At 40.6% G+C, this 27908-nt stretch overlaps 1 protein-coding gene across 1 annotated transcript in view; it reads left to right on the forward strand.

The window, feature by feature from the left end:
• BAZ1B (bromodomain adjacent to zinc finger domain 1B) overlaps window positions 1-27908 on the forward strand; it is a 53367-nt gene that overhangs the window by 21133 nt on the left and 4326 nt on the right. Inside the window, exons 7-16 of the mRNA XM_061153437.1 lie at window positions 6594-8295; window positions 10388-10526; window positions 11028-11161; window positions 12761-12866; window positions 13563-13661; window positions 14621-14798; window positions 16708-16890; window positions 22777-22924; window positions 24134-24281; window positions 26089-26198. Of these exons, the coding sequence (XP_061009420.1) occupies window positions 6594-8295; window positions 10388-10526; window positions 11028-11161; window positions 12761-12866; window positions 13563-13661; window positions 14621-14798; window positions 16708-16890; window positions 22777-22924; window positions 24134-24281; window positions 26089-26198 (2947 nt within the window). The remainder of the gene's footprint in view (window positions 1-6593; window positions 8296-10387; window positions 10527-11027; window positions 11162-12760; window positions 12867-13562; window positions 13662-14620; window positions 14799-16707; window positions 16891-22776; window positions 22925-24133; window positions 24282-26088; window positions 26199-27908) is intronic.

The raw sequence follows: 27908 nt of genomic DNA on the forward strand, positions 1-27908 counted from the left end.
CATTGGCCTTGGATTTCTGATTGCCTTTTCCATCTCAGGCTTTCTTTAATGATATTTTTTAAATGTGGGTTTTGAGAGTATTTATATTTCCTTTTGTTGATAAATTTACTTATTTACATACTGATATTTCATCTTGATCTCTGGGCCAGAATGTGATCAGGAGAGGGCAGCTGGTGCATTAAAACTAAGTCAGAATTCAGGATTTCTCTTTTTATCTCTTCCTTGTAATTATGAAAAACTAAGGATATCTTACAAGTGAGTCATACAACTAAATTATGTCAATTATCTTATGTTGATATCACTAGCAAAAGTATGTTGAGAAATACATATATTTTTTCAAACCTTGGAAAAGACCTCCAACCATGGTTTAGCATCACCATGTTTTCTTATTCTAGACCAGCATGATCAAGCAAAGATAAACAGTTCAATATAAAATCATCTCTAAATGAGTTTTAAGACTTGATTCTTCTAAGTCCTTAAATACTTTCCTCTCTTAAAATTTTACAGTTGTCTTTTATATATTTTAGCTTAGTGATTCAAATAATATGAATAACATGAAAGAAAGACTGTTTATGGATAAAAGGTCTCTGGGTTTTATTAGAACAAAAAAACTGATCCATACTTATTGTAGGAGCCAGAGACTTAGAATTCCAGGAATTTATCTGTTGAAAAGCAATTTCTGAAGAAATTGGCTATTCTGAAATTTTCTAATGAGAGCTTAAAATATTAACTTAATGAAATTTGGCTATAATTCAGTTGGAGACTAGGGAGTACAAGCTTGTTTAGACTAAACTGCCATAAGAAGACAGTGATTCTACTTAGAGAAATGGGGAGTCATGTAAGATAACCAGTCTACAAATTAAGAGCATATACTTACCTTATTATGTATTTTGCTTCCCTAAAGAGTAATTTCTTACTCCCCAATACTATGTGATATTTCACTGATTTTTCTTTTTTGAGTTTATATATGTTTATTTTTCCTTTTTACTAAAGTCAGCTGTCTTAAAAAACTTTTTGGTGTCACAGCCAAGACAGAATATACTTAAGGCACAGATAAGAAGACCATGAAAGAGTGCTTTGGATTCTTTCCTGATCTAAAGGAAATTTAAAATAATTCATGGAGAATTAAAGTTGATCACTTGTGATCTGCCTATCCCAAGGGCAATGGGTTTGTGCTTGCTTCAGTAACACCTACATTAAAATCAGAACCAAAAGCAATAGGTTAAAAATTTTTTTGTCTTTCGTTTAGTAGAATTTAGTGTTTTGGGAGGCTGCTGAATACAACTACTGGAGAGAGAGAGATGAGGTCTGGAGAGAGGAAGCAAGTTATGAGTAATGGTGTTAGGAAAGGACTGACGGGGAGAGCTTAAGTGGGAGAGAGGAAAATTATTTAGAAAAGTGGAATTTTTGAGTGCTATCTGAGCAGAGCCTGATACGGTGATAGGCATGTGTTTGTGGTCTTATAAACCTTAGAACATAAATTACTTGAGATTAAAAACTGTTTTACTCATCTTATATCCTGTGATGTTTAGCACAGGTATAATATGTATTTGGCTAGTGAATTCATTTCTTTAAGAAGTTCTGTTCATTGAGAAAAATGCAGCTGACAGTTGAGTTTAGGGAAAAAATTTTGTAGGCCTAATGACTTGGAGGAATGATTTATAAGGCACCTGAATAATAAAATAACATTCATCTAAGATGAAATCAGCCATCTTAGCTCATTTCCCTCTTGTAATACATTGCCGCTATAATGTTTTGTTGGTCTGTCCATAATTTTTTTTTTTTTTTTTTTTGCCTCACAGCAAGCAGGATGATCAGGGATTGAACCCACGCCCCCTGAAGTGGCAACACAGGGTCCTAACTAGTGGACTGCTAGGGAATTCCCTGTCCATAATGTTTTGAACTCTTTATTTTGAGCTGGTATATCCTAGTAGGGAAACATTCGGATAGAGACAACAAGAAAATAATACTTTTTAAGACATTTGAAGTCCTAAAATAATTTGGATTGGTTTAATATGATTCTTAATACATTTATAAAGCATTTTATTTTGAAATAATTTCATGCAGAAAAACTGACATATGCTACAAAGAATTTCTGTGTATTCTTTAGGTAGATTCCTCAAATGTTAATATTTACCACATTTATTTTTTTTCTCTTCACACACAAATTTTTTTCTGAGCCGTTGGTAGTAGGTTATAAGATAGGATGCCATTTTGCAAAATACTTGAATATGTGTTTCTTAAAAGACAAGGATATTTTCTATTAATAACTGTAGTACAATTACCAAAATCAAGAAATTAGCATCATAGCAATACTGTTACCTGATCTAGAGTTTTTTAAGTGACCATAATCTCAAGATTTTATTATCTTCATAATAAAACAAAATAAGAAGCTTAGAACTGAATCACTTTGGATTTTTCTCTTCTTATGTCCTCCCAGCTCAAAATGCATGTATCTCTTAATAGCCAGCATTCTCTTAGATCTGCAGTTGGGCTCAGTGCATTCAAGCCTCTGCAAAATCTTCTTTGTGGTTTTAGCCTTTCTCTGGAAAACCAGCTAAGTCTGTCCACCACAGCCACTCTGCTTCCTGTCATAACTCTTCTTTCCCTGGAGAATAGAGAGATTCCTTGTGCTTCTTGGACTGTGTCTCTCTGTGGCCTGGTGCTTGTGACTGCAGAGAGTCCAACAGGTTTTAGGAATGGTCCCCATGTCTGCGAGAGTGCTGTCTGTGTGGAAGGAAGTGAGTCACAGCTTTAACTCTGATTTTGCTAATTGTCCCAATAACATCCTTTTAGCCAAACAAATTTTGTCTTGGCCCCAGTAGGATTTAATGTAGTATCATGTATTACCTTTACCTGTTACGTCTCTTGTCTTCTCTAATCTCAGTTGTCCATTGTCTTTTAAAAACCTTGACATTTTAAAGAACACAAGTCAATTATTTTGCATAATGCTCCTCAATTTGAGTTTATATCCTCATGCTTAGAAATACCACAGAATTGTTGTTGTATTCTTCTCAGTGAATCATATCAGAAGGCACGTGGTGTAATTTTGTCTCATTACTAGTGATACTTAATTCTTGTATGTTTTGATATTTCTTATCCTAATAACTGATATTTCAAGTGTTTATAGTCCTAAGATTTTTCTTTGAATAAATTTTGGTTTGTGAAGTTTGGTTATGAATAGAGACTAGAGCTGAAGTATTTTAAAAAATAAAGTGATTTTCAGAGCACTTAAAACTATTTTATTGTAACACATTTCACACATTAGCTGATAAAAGCATCAGGAGATCGAGACAAGCCCACTCTGAATGTTATCTTGAAACTCCTAACACGGTTCCTTGGGCAAATGAGAAGAGTGAAATAAGACTCAGAATATGGATTGCCAGAGTTTTCTAATTCAAGGTTCTTACTGCTAACTATTAAGTTAAATTTAGCATCTGAATGAGCTGCTATAAATATGTTTATTCATTTTTATCTTATTAGATTTCCTTATTTGTGGTGGTGGTTTGTTCCAGGTGACAGGGAACAAGTGTGGAATTGTAGACACAATTGTGGAATTGTATAACCTCTTGTGTTCCTGAGACATAAATAATTTTTTCCCGTTTATCAGTTAAGAAGGGCCTTTGCTGGAAAAGCTATAACACTGCTAATCCAGGTGCCCGTTCTTTTCTCCCTCTCGGTGCACTGTTCTAGTAGATTACTTTTGTTGAATGGGGGACAGGGTAGACCCTTAGCACATACATGGTTTTATACTTTTTCAGATTCCCCCTGAGCCCAGCCATGCCGGCTCCCACTGGCTGTGGCTGCCCAGCATGCCCTATGCTGAGATGATCCAGTTACTGAAGGACTGCTCACGCGGGGAGCCGGCCTTTTGGGAGGGGGTTGGGTGAGTTAATTTCTTTCATTTTTAAGAAAAAAAAAAATACATATATATATATGGTGTGGCTTGGCAAACAAACACACCTTATAAATGGGCTGCTGGACCATCTCATGGCTAAGCCATCCTCCCAGCTCTTTCTTGAATAATCATTTCTGCCTAATACAGTGCTTCTAAGTAGAAGAAATTTATGCTAAATTTATGCTTGAGTGGCTTTTTAAATAGAAATGTAATCAGTAAATTAAAAAGTGGCCCAATTATAATAGATCCTATTACAAGATAGCTATTAAAAATGGTAAAAATAAAGTCTCATACTCATCTTCTTTTTAGTGATAAATTTTTGGAATGACTTTAGAGATAATCTGTTATCCTGCACATTAGAAAAAGCATCAATCTGTTATGTCTATACTCTGAAGATTTTCCAAGTCTAGCTGAAGTGGATGATTAACTTTTGGAAAGCACGTATTTATCTTTAATTCCTGACAGGGTAATTTTGGGCCTTAGTCTGTGATTTGTAGGGTGGTCTCTGAAATAATTGTTTTCTTTGAAGTTTTGTTGGTATTCTGCCCACAAGAAGAATGGACTCTTAAATAAGTTACCTTTGCTTATTTTTTTTTAACATTTTGAAATAGAGTTCTGGGGAACTAGAACTGGGAAATTCTTACCTCTGGGGAAAATGTGCCCTGAGTCACAGATAATGTATATATTCTATAAACTATGAAACCTTTTTATTGGCCCATACTGAGGATAATTGGGGAACAGAACATCCAGTTTTGGTCAAGGAACAAAAACAGCCTGCTAGGGGAGTGGTAACCTGCAGTTGCTTATAGTTCTTAAAGGGCAGATTGGTCTTTAAAGTTAGAGAACTTAGCCAGAAGGATTGCTTAAGTATAGTCCACTCATTCATTACAGACCGTATTTCTACCTCTTCTGCAACTTAGGTTCTAGGAGTTTGTTTCTCTGATGATCATATATCCTTGATGTTTAAATCTTATTTGGCTTTATAGTACAGGTTATTAAATTTTACTGTACCTGTTTTGTTTACTCCTAACAAGAGCATAAGTGTTCTGTATGATCACTGAGACTTACTTCACCATAGCCTTTTCCCTGTTGGCTTTTATTTTATTTTATTTTTCTTCCCTGTTGGCTTTTAAAGGGTCCTAATTTCATATTTGATGGTCTCCAGTGGTTTCCTTGCATGTAGTCTCACCTCCCCTGGCCTGTCTTCTCCACTACTTCCAGCCTGCCTCTTTACAAGTTAGTCCTTTAAAGGCAGAAACCTGAAGTTACACTCCTCTGTGTCTGAGTGCCTTCCGTGTACTTAACTGCTTTTGGTGATAGAAGTCAAGTATTCTAGGGGTTATCTAGTCTTTCTTCTAATCACTTAAGACAGTAACTTTTTTTTGAATTGGTACTTTTTCATTGCTTGGTTATTATTTCATGTAGTTTAACTGCCAGGCTTTTCTTTCTATGATTATATTCTTTCAAAGCATCAAAATCAACAGTGTTTTTGTTTTAATAAACACCTAAGTAGAAACAGTGGTGGAATGATAGGTTGACTGGATTCTAACCTATTAAGTAATTCTGTATGATGGGGATAAGGTGGAGATCTAAAGTAAGTCCACACACTGTCCTTGTGTCTTATTCTAGTCATGTTTAAGCTGAACGTATGCAGGCTAGGACTACCTAGATACAATAGAGCAAGGGGACTGTAGATTTATGTAAGGTTGATTGGAATGACTGACTGGAATTTAATCTGGGTAAAGGATGAAGAAATGAGATTGGTAAAAATGTGATAGAATTAATGAATTAATGGTTCTGCTGGGATTGAAGGATTGCGTAGTTGGGGTGCTAAAGGGAGTGAATTCGAAAGATGTGAGAGGACAATCAAGGAGAGAATTGTATGAGGTTGAAAACTTATCAGACTTGTAGTTAATAATGTATTCATGGGAATGGGTTCTTGAGGTGTGGGGAGCCAGACGCCAGGATCAGGAAGGCTTTTTATTTGTGAGCAGTGTTTTGTTGTTACTATACTTACTGATACTCTTCATAAGGAAATATGCTTCTGAATTTAAACAAAAGTACTTAAATGGTATACTTTCTCTCATCCTAAGCACAGAATACCGCCAGTTGTAACAGAGGTTTAAAGGATAAAAATCCAAATCTGTCTTGAGCAGTATATTGTAAGATTTATCAGATATTGCCATTATCCAGATCAAATGTCCTTAATCTAGGTCCCATGGACTCTGAAATTGTGTACATGATTTTTGTATGTTTCTGGGGAAAGAGTTCACAGATTTCTTTAAGGTATTTAAAGACTCAAAATCTATATGTAAGAAAGTAGTCTCATACCAGAAATGCCTGATACAGGTTTTTTTTTTTTTTTAGCCATACTTCATGGCATGTGGGATCTTAGTTCCCTGACCAGGGATCTAACCTGTGTCCCTGCAGTGGAAGCATGGAGCCTTAACCACTGGACCTCCAGGGACATCCTGGAGTGTAGACTTTTAAGTCTTGGTGTCAGGAGAATTTTGTGTTGATAAGGCTAAATAAAATATTAGCTAACATTCATGGCTTTGTTTTCTCAGGGTGTCCGTGAAGAGAATGAATATGTAGCTTTACCTGAGTGGATGGGAAGAGGGCCTTTAGGATGCTTAAATAGTATTTCTTTAAATTAGGTTTTAAAATTAATTTTGCTTCTGTTCTTAAATTGTAGTATATGACTCTCAACCCATCTACTAAAAGGAAGAATACTGGATCTCCAGACAGGAAGCCTTCAAAGAAATCCAAGACAGACAACTCGTCTCTCAGTTCACCACTAAATCCTAAGTTATGGTGTCACGTACACCTGAAAAAATCCTTGAATGGCTCGCCACTCAAAGTGAAGAATTCAAAGAATTCCAAATCTCCAGAGGAGCATCTGGAGGAAGTGATGAAGATAATGTCACCCAACAAGCTACATGCCAACTTTCACATTCCTAAGAAAGGCCCACCTGGCAAGAAGTCAGGGAAGAACAGTGACAAACCTTTGAAAGCCAAGGGCAGAGGCAAAGGCATCTTGAACGGACAGAAATCCACAGGGAATTCCAAATCTCCCAAGAAGGGCCTGAAGACCCCTAAAACCAAAATGAAACAGATGACTTTGTTGGACATGGCCAAAGGCACTCAGAAGGTGACTCGAGCCCCGCGGAATTCCGGGGGCACCCCCAGGTCCTCTAGCAAGCCTCACAAACACCTGCCTCCCGCTGCCCTGCACCTCATCGCCTACTACAAGGAAAACAAAGACAGGGAGGACAAGAAGAGCGCGCTGTCCTGCGTGATCTCCAAGACAGCTCGTCTCCTCTCCAGCGAAGACAGGGCGCGCCTCCCGGAAGAACTGCGGAGTCTTGTGCAGAAGCGCTTTGAGCTCCTAGAGCACAAAAAGAGGTGGGCTTCTATGTCCGAAGAGCAGCGCAAAGAATATCTGAAAAAGAAACGAGAGGAGCTGAAAGAGAAGTTAAAGGAGAAAGCGAAGGAGCGGAGGGAGAAAGAAATGCTTGAGAGACTTGAGAAACAGAAGCGGTACGAGGACCAAGAGTTAACTGGCAAAACCCTTCCAACATTTAAATTGGTAGATACCCCTGAGGGGCTGCCCAACACACTCTTCGGGGACGTGGCCATGGTGGTGGAGTTCTTGAGCTGTTACTCCGGGTTACTCCTACCAGATGCCCAGTATCCCATCACTGCTGTGTCCCTCATGGAAGCCTTGAGCGCAGAGAAGGGTGGCTTTTTATACTTGAATAGAGTGTTGGTCATCCTCCTGCAGACCTTGTTACAAGACGAAATAGCAGAAGACTATGGTGAACTGGGAATGAAGCTGTCAGAAATCCCTCTGACCCTGCATTCTGTGTCAGAGCTGGTTCGGCTCTGCTTGCGCAAATCTGATGTTCAGGAAGAGAGCGAGGGCTCAGACGCAGATGACAATAAAGACTCTGCGTCATTCGAGGACAATGAGGTCCAAGATGAGTTCCTAGAAAAGCTGGAGACCTCTGAATTTTTTGAACTCACATCAGAAGAGAAACTGCAGATCTTGACAGCCCTTTGCCACCGGATTCTCATGACATACTCCGTGCAGGACCACATGGAAACCAGGCAGCAGATGTCTGCAGAGTTATGGAAGGAACGGCTTGCTGTGTTGAAGGAAGAAAATGATAAGAAGAGAGCAGAGAAACAGAAACGGAAAGAAATGGAAGCCCGGAATAAAGAAAATGGAAAAGAGGAGAATGGGTTAGGCAAAGCTGACAGGAAAAAAGAAGTCGTGAAGTTTGAGCCCCAAGTAGATATGGAAGCTGAAGACATGATTAGTGCTGTGAAGAGCAGACGACTGCTTGCCATTCAGGCTAAGAAGGAGCGAGAGATTCAGGAGAGAGAAATGAAAGGTAAAATCTTGTGGAAAGATGGAAGTCACTAAGGTGTCATGGTAGTGTCTTCATTTGTCACAACTGTGCAGTTATTTTTGTGTGTGATAACCCAGTTCCTCCTACATGTGTAAGAGTCTAGCAGGAGTGTTCAACCAGGCATTCTGGTTGACAGGCATAGTTTGACTTGGGTTAGTGTGGTGGCGGCATCTTTTCTGGCTCTAGTGAAGGACCACATCCACAAAGAGACATGCTAGAGACAATATACGACTTGGGGATGGGCCAGCCTGGGTGTAAACCCTACCTCTGATTTAGCTATGTAGTTCTCTGAGCAAGTTGCTCATCCTCATATGCTCAAGATTGTTGTAACAATTGAATGACAAGGTATTTGAAGTCCTCGGCTTGGTCGCCACCTCAAATATTAATCTTTCGTTTATTAAGATGTAAGGAAATAAAAACCGGGGGCTTTCTAGCACAGTTAAGTCTGAACTTTAAGAAAAAGAAAAACAGCCTTATTAAAAAATAGTTCACATACTACACATCTCATCCATGTTTATTGTACAGTTCATTGTTTTAATATATTCACAGATATGTGTAGTCTGTATCACAATCAATTTTAGAACACTTTCATCACCTCAAAAAAATACCTCATGCCCTTTAGTTATCATGATCCCATCCCCGCCCCCAGTCCTAAGCAATCAGCTTCCAGGGCTGTATCTCTGTATTTGCCTATTCTGTTACATCCTATCAGTGGAGTTGTATATGTGGTCTCTTGTGACTGGCTTCTTTCACTTAACTGTGGTTTCAAGGTTCAGGTTGTAGGGTGTTTCAACACTTCATTCCTTTTTATGGTTAAATATTGTTCCACTTTTTGCACATGCCACATTTGTTTATCCGTTTATCAGTTGATGGACATTTGTTTTGTTTTACTACTCTGGCTGCAGGCATTGCCGTACAAGTTTCTGTTTTCATTTTTCATGGGTGTGTACACCTAGGGCCCATGGCAGTGATTCCCTGCTGGCTCAGACAGTAAAGCGTCTGCCCACAATGCGGGAGACCTGGGTTCGATCCCTGGCTTGGGAAGGTCCCCTGGAGAAGGAAATGGCAACCCACTCCAGTACTCTTGCCTAGAAAATTCCATGGATGGAGGAGCCTGGTGGGCTACAGTCCATGGGGTCGCAAAGTTGGACACGACTGAGCGACTTCACTCACATGGCAATGAAAGCGCCATGTCCTAACTGCTGCACCTCCTAGGAATTTCCCTATATTGGTTTTAAATAGATGAAATTTGTCTTAATTTTTTAAAGTAACATTTCTAGACTGATGCATTTTCCAGATTCTTGCTACATTGTAGGTGTTATCATCAGTAGAGCAGTAAGATTTCTGGCATTGTAAATAGCAGTACCCTTTATTTATAGTAACAAAATTTGTGACAGTTGTGGAAAAACTTAAAAGGCAAAATTCCAGGACTTCTTTCTTTGTTGAGGGAGATTTCTATCTAGATAGAATAAACTTAGGAATGACCACAAATAAATGGATTAAGAATTTTTTTCATCATTGACAGTGTTAACTTGCTGAATAACTTGATAAATTATATTAAGTAGGCAGTAATTGCTATTAGCTGCCAATGCTTCCCTGCTCTTGCTTTCTCAGTTCTTTTTTTCTAAATTCCTCAGGACTGAAATATGTTCTGTTTTGAAATAACTATTCTGGTCTTATTCATCCTGACCATTTTGAGGACCCTGTGGCTAGTCCTGTCAGAAAATGTTTCAGTTAATTCCACATGAGGACTGTTTTAAGGTTTCATTTAAAATTAATTGTCAGTAAAATAAAATTAATTTATTATAAAATTAACAAAATGTTAAGATTTGGAGAGAACAGATTTTGCACTGAGTTGATGGCTGAGACGTCACCGAAATTCAAAGACCATAGAAGGACCAGATAGAAATTGCTGCCTTTCATATTATTTCTTAACAACAGGTTAGAATAAAGAGAAGGAAATGAAGCTTTGATGACTATCTAGTTTATATCAGGCACTTTTCACTCCTTATTTAAATTTGTAAGATTTACTAGAAAAAAAAATTTAACTATTGCTTCTTTTTACCTTCAACAGTGAAACTAGAACGCGAAGCTGAAGAAGAACGGATACGAAAGCACAAAGCCGCTGCTGAGAAGGCTTTCCAGGAAGGGATTGCCAGGGCAAAACTGGTCATGCGGAGGACTCCAATTGGTACAGATAGGAACCACAACAGGTCAGCTGTTAAATTCAGTTTTTATCATCTCTTACGGCTGTTACAGTGTTGCTAGTTAGTATTAAGATTAGACAAGCTTCCCTGTTTGTGGATGTTGGACACAGAATTGCTCATCGCACATTTGTTTGCATATTTACTGTGCCAACTGCTAGGGTTATGAAGTTAGATAACATGTGACCTTGTCCTTGAAGACCAGACAGATAGGAAGCTTAAGTTATGGTGGTAGGAGAAATGTCATCCTAATAGAAGTCTCTAAAAATGGTAAGATATTTTAACTGCATACATTGTGTGGAACCTAAAGCAGAGAAATATTAGTAGTTATAAAAATTATAGATAGGAAGTGAATCTCAGATTCCCCAAATTTTAGTATGCTGTCCTTTACTTTAGAATTTGTATCTGCTCAATGTTCAGTGACATTCTGTAATCACCTTGCTCAACAAGGAAGTCATCCTGTGCTCATGGTGTTTTATTATTATATTAACATGTGGTTGTGATTTGTAGATACTGGCTCTTCTCAGATGAAGTTCCAGGTTTGTTCATTGAGAAAGGCTGGGTCCATGACAGCATTGACTACCGATTCAGCCATCACCGGAAAGACCACACAGACTCTCCTGATGAGGACTACTGTCCCCGGAGTATGTATATCTATTAGTTATTTATCATGCTCAAGACTGTCTTTCCTCTGTCACTTTTTTTCACTTGCTAAATTTCTTTATCATCTTCTTAATTCTATTTGAGTGAGGTGGGAAGATGTGAAATGCCTAGAAAAAGAAAACTTAACATTTGATTACCAGCTTTGTGTTGATATAGGCATAGTGTGAAAAGATGAAAAACTTGAGTTTTAGGATATTTGGGTATTATATTTATACAAGTGGTTTTCAGACTTTGTTCCTTGGGAGTCTCTTTGTAGGTATTTCAAAGGCTGGAATTGAGGTAATTCTTTTTTTTTTCCTAAGAAAGAAATTAAAAGAAAAAAATTTTTTAATTTAAAAATTCCAGATGGTTAGATCAAATTTTTTCAGCATCACTGTTGTTGACGTTTGGGGCCAGATAATTGTTTGTAGTGGGAAGTTGTCCTATGCATTGTAGGTTGTTTAGCAGCATCCCTGACTTCTGCCCATTGAATGCCGTTAGTGACAACCACATGCCACCAGGTATTGCCAGATGTCCTCTAGGAGGCAGCCTGGTTTTCTGTTGAGAACCGTTGCATTAGATCATCCATAAATATATGAAAATTGCTTCTTAAAATGTGTTTTCTGAGAAACTCATAATCCAGACTTTAAACTCACAGAATTGTTAAATAATGAAATTAATGTATATCCCTAAACTTCAGATGTAAGGCATTTTTCATGTTGAATTATGTTGTGTGTCCAAATGTGGCTCTTAGTAGAAAAATCTAGTTTGGGCAGACTTTGTAAATATCCAGGTGAGAGCAGCAAATGTGAAGTGAGGATCTTCAGACTTGAGAGTGATTCCAATGGGATGCACTGTGGTTTTATTATGTGTCTCAGAAAATTAATGGCTATTTTTAGAAATCCAGTCCCACAGTTATGGATTCTCCTGAGAGGAGGTTGTCATCCATATTTCTTCACTTCTAGAGCATCCTGGTGGATGTTGTGCCTTCCTGTTGTCTAGTTCCAGCATGGCAGGGTTTCTTCAGAACTCCCTGACGGAAAAGACACAACAAGGTTACATGTTAATGTTGCAGGGAAGGTGTGCAGGTTAAAGTGGGAGAAGGAGGGCAGGGGAGAGAACCAATTGTAGGATTAGGTAAAGCCTCAAATACTGGCTTTAGATCTATCTACTAACATCATATATTGGGTACAGGAGCTGGTTTATAAAAAAGTTCATCGTATTTGACATTTGCAGCCACTTCCAAGGGCCAAACTTGTAGTAGTTTATATATTTCATTTGTGTCTACTTCACCACAGGTACTGTGTCTTCGTGCCAAACATCGTCATGTACCAGGAGCAGATTATTTATGTGCTCTGAGATATTTAGTCATCTCTCTTCATTCTAACTTGTGATACTCTTAAACTTTGACCTGTACAACTGCTCAGCTGTCTAGAGAACAACTATCCCAGATACTGTGCTGTCTGTAAGATGTTTAAGAGAAATTAGCATCTGTTGTATATGTGGATATATTCAATAGGCAGCGTCTGTGTACTGCTTAAATTTAAAACTAGGAGTGGAGTTATTTGCTGTGTTCAGCCTAACGTATACATTTTTCTTAGGTAAGAAAGCAAACCTAGGCAAAAATGTAAGCATGAACACACAACACGGCCCAGCAACAGAAATTGCTGTCGAGACCACTATACCCAAACAAGGACAGAATCTATGGTAATGTGAGCATTCATCTGGTTGCTCTTTCTTTTTCATTTTCAGTGTTAAGAAAATATTTGATGCAGTGACACCAGTGAGTGAGTTACTCACTATTGAGAGCATTTTCTGTGACTCTTTTCTTGGCTATGTAAGCACATTGCTTTAAAAGCAGACTTGATTTTTTTTTATGAGAATATGTTTGTTTGCTTTAAGATTTAGAATTTATTTTTCTGTTGTGATGTAACTATATTATATGATAGATCTTATATAGCGTTGAAAGTGTCTTTCAGTCTGCTCGGGAATAGAGCAGTATTTTCATCTCTATTAAAGAATAAAGAATTATAAATATAGCCATTAATCTTCTGTGTGCCTATTCTCCTTTAAGCTGGGAACTAGGTTTTGGAGAGGGTGCCTCCCACTTTGTGATCGCATCAGCTGCTTTGGTTGTGCTCAGCTTTGGTTTTGGATGTAAGTTTATTCTTTAAAGGGGTAGGGACAAGAGTGAACTTCGTGAATTTGTACACTTGTCTCATACTACGTTTTAGCAGAAACATTGGCTCCAGTGTCCTGGGATAAAGTTAACATTAGGTCTTGTGGCAACAGTAAATTGTTCTGCTTCTGAGCAAGGTTGGAATTTTGCTTTCCCACTCCCACCACCATAGTGTTTGATTCCCCCCTCCCAGAGTTAACAAGTTTTTTTTTTTACCCCTACAGGTTTTTATGTGATAGTCAGAAGGAACTGGATGAGTTGCTAAATTGCCTTCACCCTCAGGGAATAAGAGAAAGTCAGCTTAAAGAGAGACTAGAGAAGAGGTAAGGGTTTTTATCTTGCTCTTCACATCTTTTCTTCTGCGTTAGATACCTTAGGGGGTGGTGGTTGTTTATCCATAAAAGCTTAAGTAAAATTTTAAAAGCCTGTAACCCTCTTATCTTCTTGTTGTTTGGTATTTTCTTGACACCTCATAATTATTTGGAAAATTATGCTATTAAAGCATGTGTATACAGGGTAGCAGGGTTATTCACTAACATGCCACATACCAGGCGGAGAGCTTCTTTGTAGTTAGGCAGCTTTGTAAACACAGTTCTGCATCGGTTGGTATTCAGAAGTATTCTCCCAGTATCCAAAATAACCAGAAAATGAAAACAACCTCAATTTTATCAACTGATGGATGAATAAACAAAATGTGGTGTATGCATAAATTCAACCATTAAAAGGAAAAAAGTGCTGAAATATGCTGCCACATAAATGAACATTATGCTTAGTCAAAGAAGCCAGACAATAAAAGGCCACATAGTATGTGATTTCACTTAGATGAGATATCCACAGTACGCAAATTTATAGTCAGAAAATAGATTAGTAGTTGCCAGGGGATGAGGGATGGGGGGAATTGAGAGTGTACAAATGAACATTCTCTCTGGAGGAGCACAGCTTCAAACCAGGCCTCAAAGAATTTCCACAGATAGAATTCCAAGAAACTCATGGTAAAAAAAAGTTAAAACCCACACAAATCAGGTACCATGAATGAGAGCTAGGTAAAGAAACACACTTAAAATACTGGAATTACCATGTGCAGAATACAATCTGTGTGTTTTTTAAAAGAATCAAGAAAAGGAAATTTGAGATTTGTATAAGAAATAGATTATTAAAAAGCAAAGCTAAAAAGATCTAAATCAGTCTCGTAGAAATAAAACATGTCATTCAAGTCACTGGAATCTGTAGATCATTCTTTAAGTTCCTTTATTCCTCCTCCCCGTTCCTTCAACTTTTCTAGGTACCAGGACATTATTCATTCTATTCATCTGGCCCGGAAGCCAAATTTAGGTCTAAAATCCTGTGATGGCAACCAGGAGCTGTTAAACTTTCTTCGAAGTGATCTCATTGAAGTTGCAACAAGGTTACAGAAGGGAGGACTTGGTTATGTGGAAGAAACCTCAGAATTTGAAGCTCGGGTAAGACCATCAGGGAAATACCCTTGAAGTCTTTTAATTTGGAATTGTTCCCTGATACTCTTCTTGACTTCCCTAGATGACCCCGGGGATCATATGTTTGAGTTTATTTTGAAAGACACATGTGAACCCTAAGTTCTCTGTGTACATATGATATTTTCCCCTTTTCATCATCTTCTGGTATCCAGAAAAATCTAATAGTTGGCACAGAACATTTGTTAAAAAAGAGCTTTTTTGTTGAGTTGAAAGAAAACTAGTCCTGAAGTCATAGTCATATAACATTATTTAACCTGTCCATTCCCGTGTGATGCCTGTGCTTTAAGGTAGGAAACGTTTGTGTATCCTGCTTTTGTCCATTCTCTAACCTGATCAACTCAGTAGAGTTAATCTTGTGTTGGGCAGCACTCATGCTGTTAAACAGGTAATTTCAGTGAAGGTGCATTTATTGTTCTGTCACTTAACTGCTCAGAAGGACCCTTAAGTGTTGTAGGTGACCCAGTTAAAGAGACTCTGTGTCCAACATTAGATAAGTTTAGGTATCAAAGCTGGAGAAAAGATTGGAAAACACTGTCCATCAGTTATTACTATGGGGCTTTCCTGGTGGCTCAGATGGTAAAGAATCTGCCTGCAATGCAGGATACCCAGGTTCCATCCCTGGGTTGGGAAGATCTCCTGGAGAAGGGCATGGCTACCCACTCCAGTATTCTTGCCTGGAGAATTCAATGAATAGAGGAGCCTGGCAGGCTAATTTTTATGTTAATTTTAAGTAATGAAGTCCACCTAACTCCAAACATCAATATTGGTGAGTGTTTTCAAATTGTTCATATGCATTATATGTGTTAATAGTTAAATGATTTTTATGAGCAGTTGGGGATTCCGCCCCCTCCCCCCCCCCCCAGTTTTCCCTCCTTTATAGGAACTTTCCATTTCTTTTAGTCTTTGTATCACTTTGGTGTACATAATAAGCCATGGAGTTGATATGGTAAATCTTTTATTGTCAGACTTCTGTTTTTTTCTTTGCTATTTGTATTAGCAAATCATATATCATCTTAATATATGTAACGTTTTTTTTCATTAGTTCTGTTATGAATTTTTGGTACATTCTCTGGGGAAAAGGATTGAAACATATTTATTGTTCAAGTTTTTTTTTAATAGGAATTATTCAACCAAAAGGATTCTGCCAGTTTCAAATACTACAATTGCTTTTTTATTTAGCAAGTATTTATCAGTTGCCTACTTTGTGTCAAACCCAGACCCATACCTTGCTAACATTGGATTATCATCATTCTTTCTGTTTTCATACTGTTCATGGGGTTCTCAAGGCAAAAGACTGGAGTGGTTTGCCAGTCTCTTCTCCTTGGACCATATTTTGATTCTCTTTGTCGTTATAAAATGGTATTTTTACATGGGCATGTGTTGTGTGACTAAGAAGGTAGAGCGTGATTTGGATCAGTGATCTAGCTTGTGTTTCCTCATTCATAAAATCGGTGTGAGGCTTTGATGAGATCGTCATCTAAAATGTATTATGTGGCTTATAGTTTGTAAGCTAATAGGTTGGTAAATTTTTTTTTTTTTTTTTAGGTTGGTAAATTTTTGCTTTCCTTCTGTTTTTCTTTGCCTTGAGGCTGTCATTTGTACTTAGTAGGCACTCAGTTGCTGAGTGAATGAATGAGCTCAGTAACTTCCTTAAGTAGAGCAAGTTTCAGCATCTCATGGGTCCCTTCATCAGGGATATCCAAGTAGTCTGGCTACTTTCAAATGTATAAGCCTTCCATTGAACTGAGGCACCCAGTTAAATTAATGTTGTGTGACCAATTACGGTTTAGGTTGATTGGAATTTAATTGAGGATAGTCTGGTTTCATCTTTCTCTTGGCCTTTCGCTCAGTCTAGTCTTGAAATCATTTTCTGTAGGTGATCTCACTAGAGAAACTGAAGGATTTTGGTGAATGTGTGATCGCCCTTCAAGCCAGTGTCATAAAGAAGTTTCTCCAAGGCTTCATGGCTCCCAAGCAGAAGAGAAGAAAACTCCAAAGTGAAGATTCAGTCAAGACTGAAGAGGTGGATGAAGAGAAAAAAATGGCAGAGGAAGCAAAGGTATTTTAGCTAATGACGATATCATTTTATGACTGTAGAGTATATAATTGGTATTAAAATTATCTAACCCTGTGGTTTTTAGCTACATAAGCACTGTTCCCTGAGCCAGTGTCTGATCTTTATCCCTTTCTCCAAATGATGTTTTCAGAGTGGTCTGTGGAGCACAGCCCTGCCTATAGTGCTGGATACTGTGTCAGACCCCCCACCCCCCAGCACACACACCTTTTACCTTTACCAAAGCGAATTCCTTTTTAAAAAAGGTGTTTGTGTGTGTGTGCTCAGTCATGTCTGACTGTTTGCGACCCCATAACCTCCAGGCTCCTCTGTCCATGGGATTTCCCAGGCAGTTTGCTCCTCCAAGAGACCTTCCTGACCCAGAGATCAAACTCACATCTTCTGTGTCTCCTGCATTGGCAAGTGGACTCTACCACTGAGCCATTTGGGAAGCCCTTTTTTGAAGGGTGGTGGTTTTTCATGTTTTTTAAATTGTAAAATATACATGATCAATAACTTTGCCATTTTTACATGTAATCTGTGTCATTAAGTACATTCACATTGTTCTGCAACTATTACCACCATCTGTCCTCAGAATTTTTTTTTATCTTCCCAAACTGAAATGCCCATTGAACACTAAGTTACCCATTTCATCCTTCCCCCCAGTCCCTGGCAGCTATCATTTTCTTTCTATGATGAATTTGAGTACTCTAGGTATCTCATATAAGTGGAATCATACAATATTTGTCTTTTTATGACTGGTGTATTTAACTTCTTCAAAGTTATATGTGTTATAGCACGTGCCAGAATTTTCTTCCTTTATCAGACTGAGTAATATTTCATTGTGTGTATAGACTGCACTGTGCCTATCAGTCCATCAGTGGACACTTAAGTCACTTCCACCTTTTGACTATTGTGAGGGCCTTTAGAGCTTGTTTGGAGGTTCTGTTCAGGGAACACAACTACTTGTGCACCCTGGGCGAAGAAAGGTCCTCCTCTATCAGGGAAGATTGTCTTCTTTGACCAAGCTTGAAGCAAGTGGCAAAGAGAGAGGAGGGGAGGGAGAAAAGTGAAAACAAGGGAAAGTGTTCCACTGGATGATGCCCGGGACTGGCTTGCCTCTGCCGGTCACTGTGCACAGTCTGGGGGTTCTGGTGATAAGTAGAAGCCAGAAGTCCTTGCCCTCAAGAACTGTGTGAGAGATGCTTAGAGCAGTGTGACAGATGTGGAGAAAGATGAGTCCATGGCTCACCTGTGAGAGATTCCAAGGGCCACTTAACACTTGCCAGAGGAGAGACCCTATTACCTGGATTTTAAAGAACAAGTAGAAATTAATTAGGTTGTGGAGAGTGGTGGGCACAGTGTTGGCCTGAGCTGGAATTGCCTCTCATCACTGACCGCTGGTCCTAGTTTCATCCTCTGAGTTGACATGGAATGAGTTTACTCTCTGAGGCTCCTCTGGGAGTTGTACACAGTTGCCATGGTCCTCCCAAGGTTTCTTCCTAAGACCCAGAGTGATATGTGATACAAGAAACATTTTGGGTGAGAGGTGAGCCAAGAACTAAGATTCAGTTAGATAAACTTTTAACTATTAATTCATGACATAGACTCAGCTTTCACACACGTGTCATTGTCTTACAGGAGTACAGCATCCAGGTAACCTCTAGGTGAAATAAGACATCAGACAGTTCGTACTCTCCTTTCCTAAATCTCTTCTCGTTAGGTGTAACTTTCAGCCTTGCTGAATGCTTCAAGGGTTTCGTTTTTAACCCAGTTCTATTCAGAACAGTCTCCTCCTCGATGTGGTCTTTGCTTGCCATTCCTTACTCATATTGTTTTCTCCTCATTGGGAGCCAGTAGCTCTACAGCGTTCTCATCAAGTTCCTTTTTAGTGTTGAGCCCCATCGTGAAGGAACCTCTTCTCAGTTTGTCGCATGAGACGATTCTTAGCTTGGTTGGGGAGGAAAATGTGAGCACTTTGCAGATTTAACCTTGGGGCCCAGACACATAGCACACAAATGGAAAACATGGAGGAGTTTCTTGGAAAATCAATTAGGTTGCCGACTAAGTAGTTCAACAATGTTCTCCATTAAAATGGCATTATGCCTTGCAGTTCCCCACTGAAGGTCAACCTTGCCACAGCTCTGAAATTTTCCACTGTCCTTTGCTTTGAAGGTTTCCACTTAGCATGGGCCAGGGTTTTTCAGCTGGCACTAGGCTGTTGCACGGAACTAATGTCAGTCTCTAATCTGTGCTTCAGTTTCCTTATTTGTGAAAGTAGATTATCTCTTAAATCCCTTCATGTGGTAGTCAGTTATTTCAATTATTTAATGTTTATTTCATTTTCTTGCATTCAGTGGGAAAGATGTTTTATAATTGGGCGAAATCCTGGGTTCTGTTAGGCTCTCTGTTTACTTTGGATGCATTTGTCTTGACAAGTTGGTTATCTGTTTTTCCATTTTAAACATTCTTTTATGGAAGAATATGGTGTGACGCCTCATTATATTCTTGTCAAAATATGATGTTGTCTTTTTACTGTTAGGAAAGCTGACTTCCCCTTAATTTTGTTATACACATTTCTGCTGTTTCTAACTAGGGCCCAACTTGATTTAAATATGTTGGAGACTTTGACTTTTTCATCAGAATAGTGTGTCTGGCACCACTACAATATTGTAATTAGCCTCCAACTAATAAAAATAAATGGGAAAAAAAAAAAAAGAATAGTGTGTCTGGCTTCCCAGCAGTACTGCAAGACAGTATTTACTTGATGGCACTGTGTTGACTGTAAAAACTTTACCTAGCTGCTGTTGATCTGTTTTTAAGTCTTGGATATGGTGGCTTTTTTTTTTTTTTAATGTTCTAGACTGTTTGGAATTTTGTGCAATGGGAGGAGACTAAGATGTTCTTTAAAATGTTGAGTGCCGGTTGTTTTTGTTCTTGAAACTAGAGGCTAGTTGGAGACAAGGCCTTTGTTGCCAACAAAGGTCCGTCTAGTCAAAGCTATGGTTTTTCTAGTAGTCGTGTATGGATGTGAGAGTTGGACTGTAAAGAAAACTGAGTGCCGAAGAATTGATGCTTTTGAACTGTGGTGTTGGAGAAGACTCTTGAGAGTTCCTTGGACTGCAAGGGGATCAAACCACTCGATCCTCAAGGAAATCAGTCCTGAATATTCATTGGAAGGACTGATGCTGAAGCTGAAACTCCAATACTTTGGCCACCTGATGCGAAGAACTGATTGGAAAAGACCCTGATGCTGGGAAAGATTGAAGGCAGCAGGCGAAGGGGACGACAGGATGAGATGGTTGGATAGCATCACTGACTCAATGGACATGGGTTTGAGCAAGCTCCAGGAATTGGTGATGGACACGGAATCCTGGCGTGCTGCAGTCCATGGGGTCGCAAAGAGTCAGACATGACTGAGCGGCTGAAGTGAACTAAACTGTAGACAAGGCTGGTCTGGATGAATAAGACAGTGGATAAAACAGGAGCTAGTGTATAAATGCCAGCAGCACCAGGTTGGGGTCAGGAGGCCTGGCCCAGATTGCTGGGATCTGGGCAAACTTTCTTTTCACGAAAAATAAAAAATGAACATTTATACAAATGGGTACAAACATTCATAGCAGTCTTACTCAGAATAATCAAAAAGCGGAAGCAATCCAAGTGTTTGCCAGCTGATGAATGGATAAACAACATGGATGTGTTACTCAGCAATTTAAGTGGAATGAAGTACTGTTACATGCTGGGATGTGGATGAAGCTGGAAAACATGCTCAATTAAAGAAGCCAGTCACAGAAGGCCACATGTTGTGTGAAATGTCAGAATAGTTAAATCTGTAAAGCAGAGGAAGATTGTGGTTGCCTTGGGCTGAGGAAGTGGTGGGATAAGGTAGGGAATTGTGGGTTAGGGTAGGGATAGGAAGTGGCAAGTCTTTTGGGGGTGATAAAAATGTTCTAAAATTAAGATTTATGTTGATAGTTGTAAACCTCTGCAAATAAATGAAAAGCCATTGACTGACTGTATGTTTAATAGGGAGAACTTGTTAATATAAATTATATCTCAAGTCAGCTTTTAAAATGAGGTTTAAATAAGCTTATTCTCAAGGTCTCTTTCAGTATTTTGGTTTGTTTGTTCTAATGAGGCCACGTGTGCTAGGTTCTCAGATTTTGTAGTTTATAGGAAATGTTTTTTAAATGTTGGTAACTTGTGTCCATCTAACCACTAGAGGACACCAAAGCCCATTTTAGCTGTTCCCTGGCTGTTCTCAGTAACACTGTTTTAGGAATTGAACCTAAAATTCTTAAATTTATATTCCATTGAATGAAGAAGATTTAAGTTTTAATTGAATGAAGAAGATTTAAGATTAAGTAGGAGACTCTCTGGTACTGCATGTCAGCTCTCATTACATTAGGGTTGAAGACCAGCGAGGCAGCTGTGATTGTATATCTTACATCCTGCTGAGGCACTCTGAAAAGGGAAGGAAGGAAATTGTATTTCAGAGGCAGATGTAGAAATATCTGCACTGCAAGTTGGAGTAAGGAATGAGTCAGTTTTCACTAGAACTTGAGCAGCCTCTTAAATAGATGTTTTGGTGTGTTTATGTTACTTACCCTTGTTCATAAATTTACACACACAAGGCTCTCGGTTTCTGTAAGAAAAAGACAGCCTTTGTTCCCTCTCCCTCCACCTGTACACCAGGGTTGCAGAAGTAGCTCAACTGTCTTTTTCCCTCGGCAGCTCTGTTTTAAGCCTGTGGCCTTCCATGAAAAGGCCATATGGCCTTTCTTACAGGAGGGAGACTATTACTTGAAATAGGCCTTTTTGCTTAGGACAGGGCAGTAAAGCCCAGCAGGGGTGGTGTCAGTCAGCTGGAGCTAGCCAGGTTGTAAGAGTAGCCGGCACGTCTGACTTCAGTTCAGTCATGACTGAGAGCAGGATGACCTCCACAAGGTGGACGACAGTGAGATACCCGAGGCTCTCGGCTCCTAGTGGACTGCCTAAGTGGCACCTTGTCCAGCTCTTGTGTTGTCTGACTGTTGAGAATGATGCCCTCTATCGTGCCATTTAATCATTTAGGCTTTTTAAGTGTTTTGAAAGGGTCCACAAAAAAATCACCTTTTAATTAATAAAACAGCAATACAAATACGTGAGTTATTCTAAAATGATGTTTTTGTTCCACCTCAGAATGTGTGTTTTATAGAGAGGGTTGAAGATTCTTAATTGTATTTTTCTCCATCCCAACTCTTTTGCTAATTCTAAATTAATTTCCAATTTTTGATGATGGCAGGAGACAGTGTGGTTTATGCTGAGAGTAACTGCCCAGAAGGAAATGAGGCCAACCCCCAGCGATTTACAGTTGTCACTTCAGTTAGAAGTTGGTGATCAAGTCAAGAGAAATGTCACATATCTGTGCTTCATACTTTTAAGGACTGTAGAACGTTTCATATCACTAGGATTTCTAGGCCCTGTTATCTGGGATTGAGGCACATATTGGTGCAGAAACTGATACTCTTGTTGACCACAGTTTTGTTAGCTCCGTGACATTGCTGCATACTAGCATTATTTACACAGTATAGTGTTCGTGCTTTTAAATGACAGAGTCTTTAAGTGGATTTCACTAGAAGAGACTTGCCTCTAGTCACCCGCCTCCCCCCACCACCAAATTCTTTGTGTGCCCTTTGGCAACTTTTTTGCACCCTTCAAGGCCTTGGTTTCTTCTGTAAGATAAATGGGTTAGACCGGAGGGGCTCTAGAAGGTGAGTGTACTCAGGATTCTCTTGTCTTTACCTAGTACTATTCCTCTCTCGGTGTATACTCTGTCAATATGATGTGAAAGGTCCACATTCTGTGTCTTTGCAGTCATAGTAATGCTGGCCTGCTTTGGTCTCTGTTTAGGTCGCATCTGCTCTGGAAAAGTGGAAGACAGCTATCCGCGAGGCTCAGACTTTTTCCAGAATGCATGTTCTACTTGGGATGCTTGATGCCTGTATCAAATGGGATATGTCAGCTGAAAATGCTCGATGCAAAGTTTGTCGAAAGAAAGGTATATTTAAACCAGAAAGAAAGGTATATTTAAGTCCGAGTGGCTTATCTGAGTATATTAAGCACTTGGGCTTCCATTTCCAAGTTCTTTTCTCCACTAAAGAGTTCGGTACACACAGTTTTAGATGTGGGGGGACAGATTTCACCTTCTGAGAGTTCATAAAATGCTGGTCTTTAAAGTCGCATGCCCACAAATCAGAGCAGGCCCTTTGTGCCTCAGTTTTGAGTGTAAAATAACAGTTGATCTTGCCAAGCTTTAAGTTTTCTCTAGGGAGCAAAATTAGTGAGTGAAGTGAAGTCGCTCAGTCGTGTCCGACTCTTTGTTACCCCATGGACTGTAGCGTACCAGGCTCCTCCATTCATGGGATTTTCCAGGCAAGAGTACTGGAGTGGGTTGCCATTTCCTTCTCCAGGGTATCTTCCTGACCCAGGGATTGAACCCAGGTCTAGTTTAACCCAAATTTAAAATCTCTGAATTTTATTCATCTGTAGTGCTGTGGGTGCTGCCAGTAGAGGGCAGTATTTGAATGCTATGAAGAAGGAAGTTTGGATTGTCTTTGTTGGACTCCTACAGATCGAAGCATGTGGACTATTAAACGCTGGAGCTTTTAGGAGCCCCATTATGTTCTAAAAGCCCCTCAGTGATTGACTTCTCAGTGGCTAAAGCTGTTGTGCGACAGGTTAGGACATACTTTCCAAGGATGAAAAGACCTCTCTAAAATCATTTAGTTGCTCTAAAAACTGAAGGTTGGAGAAGGGAAATGATCATTTAAATTGGTTTGGTGTATTTTCAAATGTAAGGAAACCAAACCATAATAGATGCCAATTGGGACACATTTGTCTGGTCGGGGCAGAGGAAGGAGGGCAGAAAGGTATACTTTTGTCAGGGGTTCATTTCTTAGTGGGAGAGGGGCAGTGAAATCTCCAGCCAGTGCTTGAGTTTTTGATGCCTCCTAGTGAATGTTAACCATCTCTTCTAGCCCTGAGTCAATTTGGGGATGTAAGTTAGAAGCCCCAAACCCTAAATTACCTGTAGCTTAGTTAATACTGCATTTCTTTTCAGAAGATGACTGTGCTCTTTAAAATGGGGTAGCACTGCGCTAGAAAGTTTTTTTCTTCTGTCAGGTTGATTGAGGCTGGCAGCTCCTTCTTACAAGTCACTGACTGTGGCTGTGCTCCCAACGTGCTGTACATGTTTATCTCCTTGCAGGTGAAGATGACAAGCTGATCTTATGTGACGAGTGTAATAAAGCCTTCCACCTGTTCTGTCTGAGGCCGGCCCTCTATGAAGTACCAGATGGTGAGTGGCAGTGCCCAGCTTGCCAGCCTGCTACTGCCAGGCGCAACTCCCGTGGCAGGTGAGAATTTCTTCTTTTAAAAACAAATAAATTGATAAGTAGCTGTTGTACTTGAGCATCGTTATTCAGACTGAATGATGCTGGAGAGCTTTAAGTTTATCTTTTGTGTGCAGAGCCCCCTTATTTAAGATACTACAGTGGGTGGGGGAGTGGTGCTCAAAGGGCTCCAATTTAATTTTAGCTCATTGTTGACATTTCTAGTTTGCATTACCAGCTATGTTTTATATTTTCTTGGTCATCCCTTCGTTTCAAATAACATATCTCCCTCTGTCTTTTACTTCTACTTTGCCCACTTCTTAATTTCTGATGACTTCTGCAGCTGCCCACTGCTAAAAATCATGAAACTCATTTCCTTCCTTACCTGTACCTCTTCTTTTCCTTCCTTAGCGTGGTTAGAATTTTGGCCTCAGCTTGGCCATCTTCCTCTCCTGTCTCTGTATTGCCGAATGTTACCAGTTCAGTGTCTAGATGTCTGCGAGTCAGCCTCCTGCTGTCCTACAGCCCTCCTGAATTGCTCAGCTGGCCTCCTCCACTGGCTTCTCACCTCCGGACCTCATATCTTCCCCCTCTTCTCCTTCCAGCTTTGTGGTGATACCAGAATGCTTTACTAAAGACAGAGATTTGCTTACGTCACTATCCTCTTGAAACACTGTGGTCTTCCCACTGCCTCTAGAATGAAGCCCAGACTCCCTAGAGTAACTTTTGAGACTCTTCTCACACAGCACTAGCTTACGAGTCTATGAACCCTTGTTCCCATCTTGTGTGCTCCTTACAGACCGCTTATTGGGCATCCTTGCCTCTGGTGTTTTCTTCACAGCGGGCATATTCCCTGGCCCCAGAACTCCTACCTGGCTGAACTGCCTGCCGCCTACCTAAAGTTTCACTGCTTTCTGGAAGCATCCTTACATCCTTAGGATTAACTATTCCTCCTCTGTGTTCCACCTCGGCTTCTGATGTCTGTAAAGTGGAATACTGGTGCATCTTGCCTTTCTGCTCAGTTTTTCCGCAGCCCGCTGCCTTCCTGTGAGAGCGCTGGTGCGCTGAGAGTCGCGGAGGCGCTCTGTTCTTCACCCTCAGCAGTGAGGCCGATCACAGGGCCCTGTCCAGAGGAGGCGCCTGATGCCTGCCAAAGTTAACGCTGTTGTTTCCACGTTGAAGTTTGAGGTTGTGAAAGAGCAGCACGTAGGCACCCTGGCTTGGTGTCTCTTTGAAAGGACAGAGCTGTTTGATCCCAGCCCTGCCTGACAGCATTACTCGGTTATTTCTCACTCCACTCCAGCTACGCTGAGAGAGGGGAGGCCGCCGCTTGGAATCGGTGGGGCTTTGGACCAGCTGTTCTGAGCTGGGATTACCAGTGCTTTGATGTTACGGTCATCTGCAAGCTGTTTCAGCTCCTGGAAGGGGGCATCCAGGTGGAGTAACACCTGTCTGGGCTGTTTATCCTTTCAGTCCGCCCCAGCACTGGGGACAGCTTTTCTACCTGAAATGTTACATTATCTGGCTCTTCTGTGAGACAAAAGGAGAGGTTTTATGTGTTTAGGGGTGGGGTTGCATTTGGGTCTTGGTTTTTTGTTGCCATCGTGTTTCAGCCACCGTGTTTGGGGCCTGGCAGAGGAGACATGCGGTTAAAGCTTAGGTTTCCATTCTGCTTCCTGTGTCCTGGCCTCGATTCAGGTTCCCTCCCCTTATCATGAAATCTGTCTGGTCCGTGAAGAGGGAAAGGTTGCCACGATTTATGTGGGACTTTACCTGTCTTTGGACCACTTTGGCCTGGATCCATGGTCTCTACAAGTATTTTCTCCCACAGGAATTATACTGAAGAGTCTGCCTCTGAGGACAGCGAAGATGACGAGAGCGATGAAGAGGAAGAAGAGGAGGAGGAGGAGGAAGAGGATTATGAGGTGGCTGGTTTGCGACGTGAGTATTCGGTTTGCTTTTGTAGTTAACCTCACTGTCTTCTAACCTGACCTGGCACGACTGGGTTGGTGAGAGATGCCCAACAACACCAGCGTGCCATTTTCCGTGTTGTGGCAGTGGGCTGACTCTGCTGCCATGTTTTAAATGGGTTTTCAAGATGCCAGTTAACTGCCTAGTAGGAGGTTGGGTGGCTTGGTCTCAGAGCATCAAATTGTGGCCGAGCTACTTGGTCCACGATTTGGTGGAGTTCAGGCCCCAGGTGTGTTTGCGATAGGTCTGCTGATTCTGAGCCCCTGCGTGTGGGGCTGCGGTAGCGAGGGTCCAGGCCCACTGCTGTCTCTTGCATTCTTCTGGCCTCTGGTGCAGTGTTCCTTTGAGAGAAGCTATTTTTTCTCTGGTTACAGTGATTTGTCTCTTCCCAGTAGTGTGTAGGGCTGCAGATGTGCTAGTCTGAGAAGAGGAGACTTTCCGCGTGGTCTGGGCATCGTTGTCGGGAGGCTCGGCTGTTTGCACTGGGCGTCAGCAGGGAAGGGCTCATCGTTACTCTCACCTTGGTGACTCATTCTCTCACGTCCGTTCTTCAGGAGGCTTCGAGAGTTGGTCATTTTTATTGGTTAAACCGCTAAGTCTACAGTTTAGCCTTTTAACAGGCAGCCTTTCCTGCAAAATACACCTTTCTTTGTAGGCTAATACAACTACAAGATTTTGATGAGCTTTTGAAGAGAGGAACAGTTCCCATGCTCATACCTGGCGCTGGGAGAGAGGGCTTGCGTGCCAGACCCAGTCCTGACTGTATCAGTGCTGCCGAAACCCGAGGGCTCTGCGCTTGTGCCCCTGACCTCCGTCTGCCCTGACACTGCAGGGGATTAGTTTGGGACACCTGGATTTCTCTCGTTCCTCTAGGGCTCCTCTTGTTTGCTCACAAGGCATGACTTTTCAGGTATCGGAGGGAAGGAGACTAGGGGTCTGTGAGCCTGCATTACAGAGAAGGCCGAGGACTGCCCAGGTCATGATTTGGATGCTTTGTTGTCTGTGAACAGATTCTGGATGTAACCATGTGCTGATTTTGTTTATTTTCCAAGTAATGATTCCTTTCCACTTTGAAGTTATTGCTCTTTCCAAGGACTTGTTCCCGCTCCAGGTTTCTAGGACCTCTTCTCCTGAAAGGATCCAGGAAGCTTTTGGTGCTTCAGAGCCTCTTGCCTGCTCTGCCTTTTAGGGCACAAAGATGTGGTTCCCTGGTGCAGTTCAAGGCCCTCGGCTGCTGGCTGTTCGTGTATCCTGCATTTCATCCTTGGCATTAGCTTCTTACTCTCTTCCTCGCTTAGTCTCAGAACTTAGAAAACCTAAGAGTGTCGGTGAAGTGTCCTCTTGGTCTAGAAGTAGAATATAAAACATAGGTTATTGGTTCCCTGCATCCCTGCCTCTGTGTGCCCCTAGCTCTGGTCCAGTGCCCCTCCCCATTTTCCAGGGAAGTGTTTGCTTAGTGGAGCAGCCTTGAGCCAAATGGGGCTTTGTTTCTCGGGGACATACTGAGAGATGCTGGCCACGCGACGTTGAGCGCCTGTTGTAAACAGAGAAATGGGTAGTCTTGTGCCTTAGTAGTTTCTGTTCTGTCTCGGGGGTCCTGGACAGGGCTCTGGTGGAAGTGGCCTGGCCTACTACTGTCTCTGCTTTTTAGAAATCAAAGCCTTAAATTGGATTCAGTGA

This window comes from Dama dama, chromosome 10, assembly GCF_033118175.1.
Source record: "Dama dama isolate Ldn47 chromosome 10, ASM3311817v1, whole genome shotgun sequence".
NCBI lineage: Eukaryota > Metazoa > Chordata > Mammalia > Artiodactyla > Cervidae > Dama > Dama dama.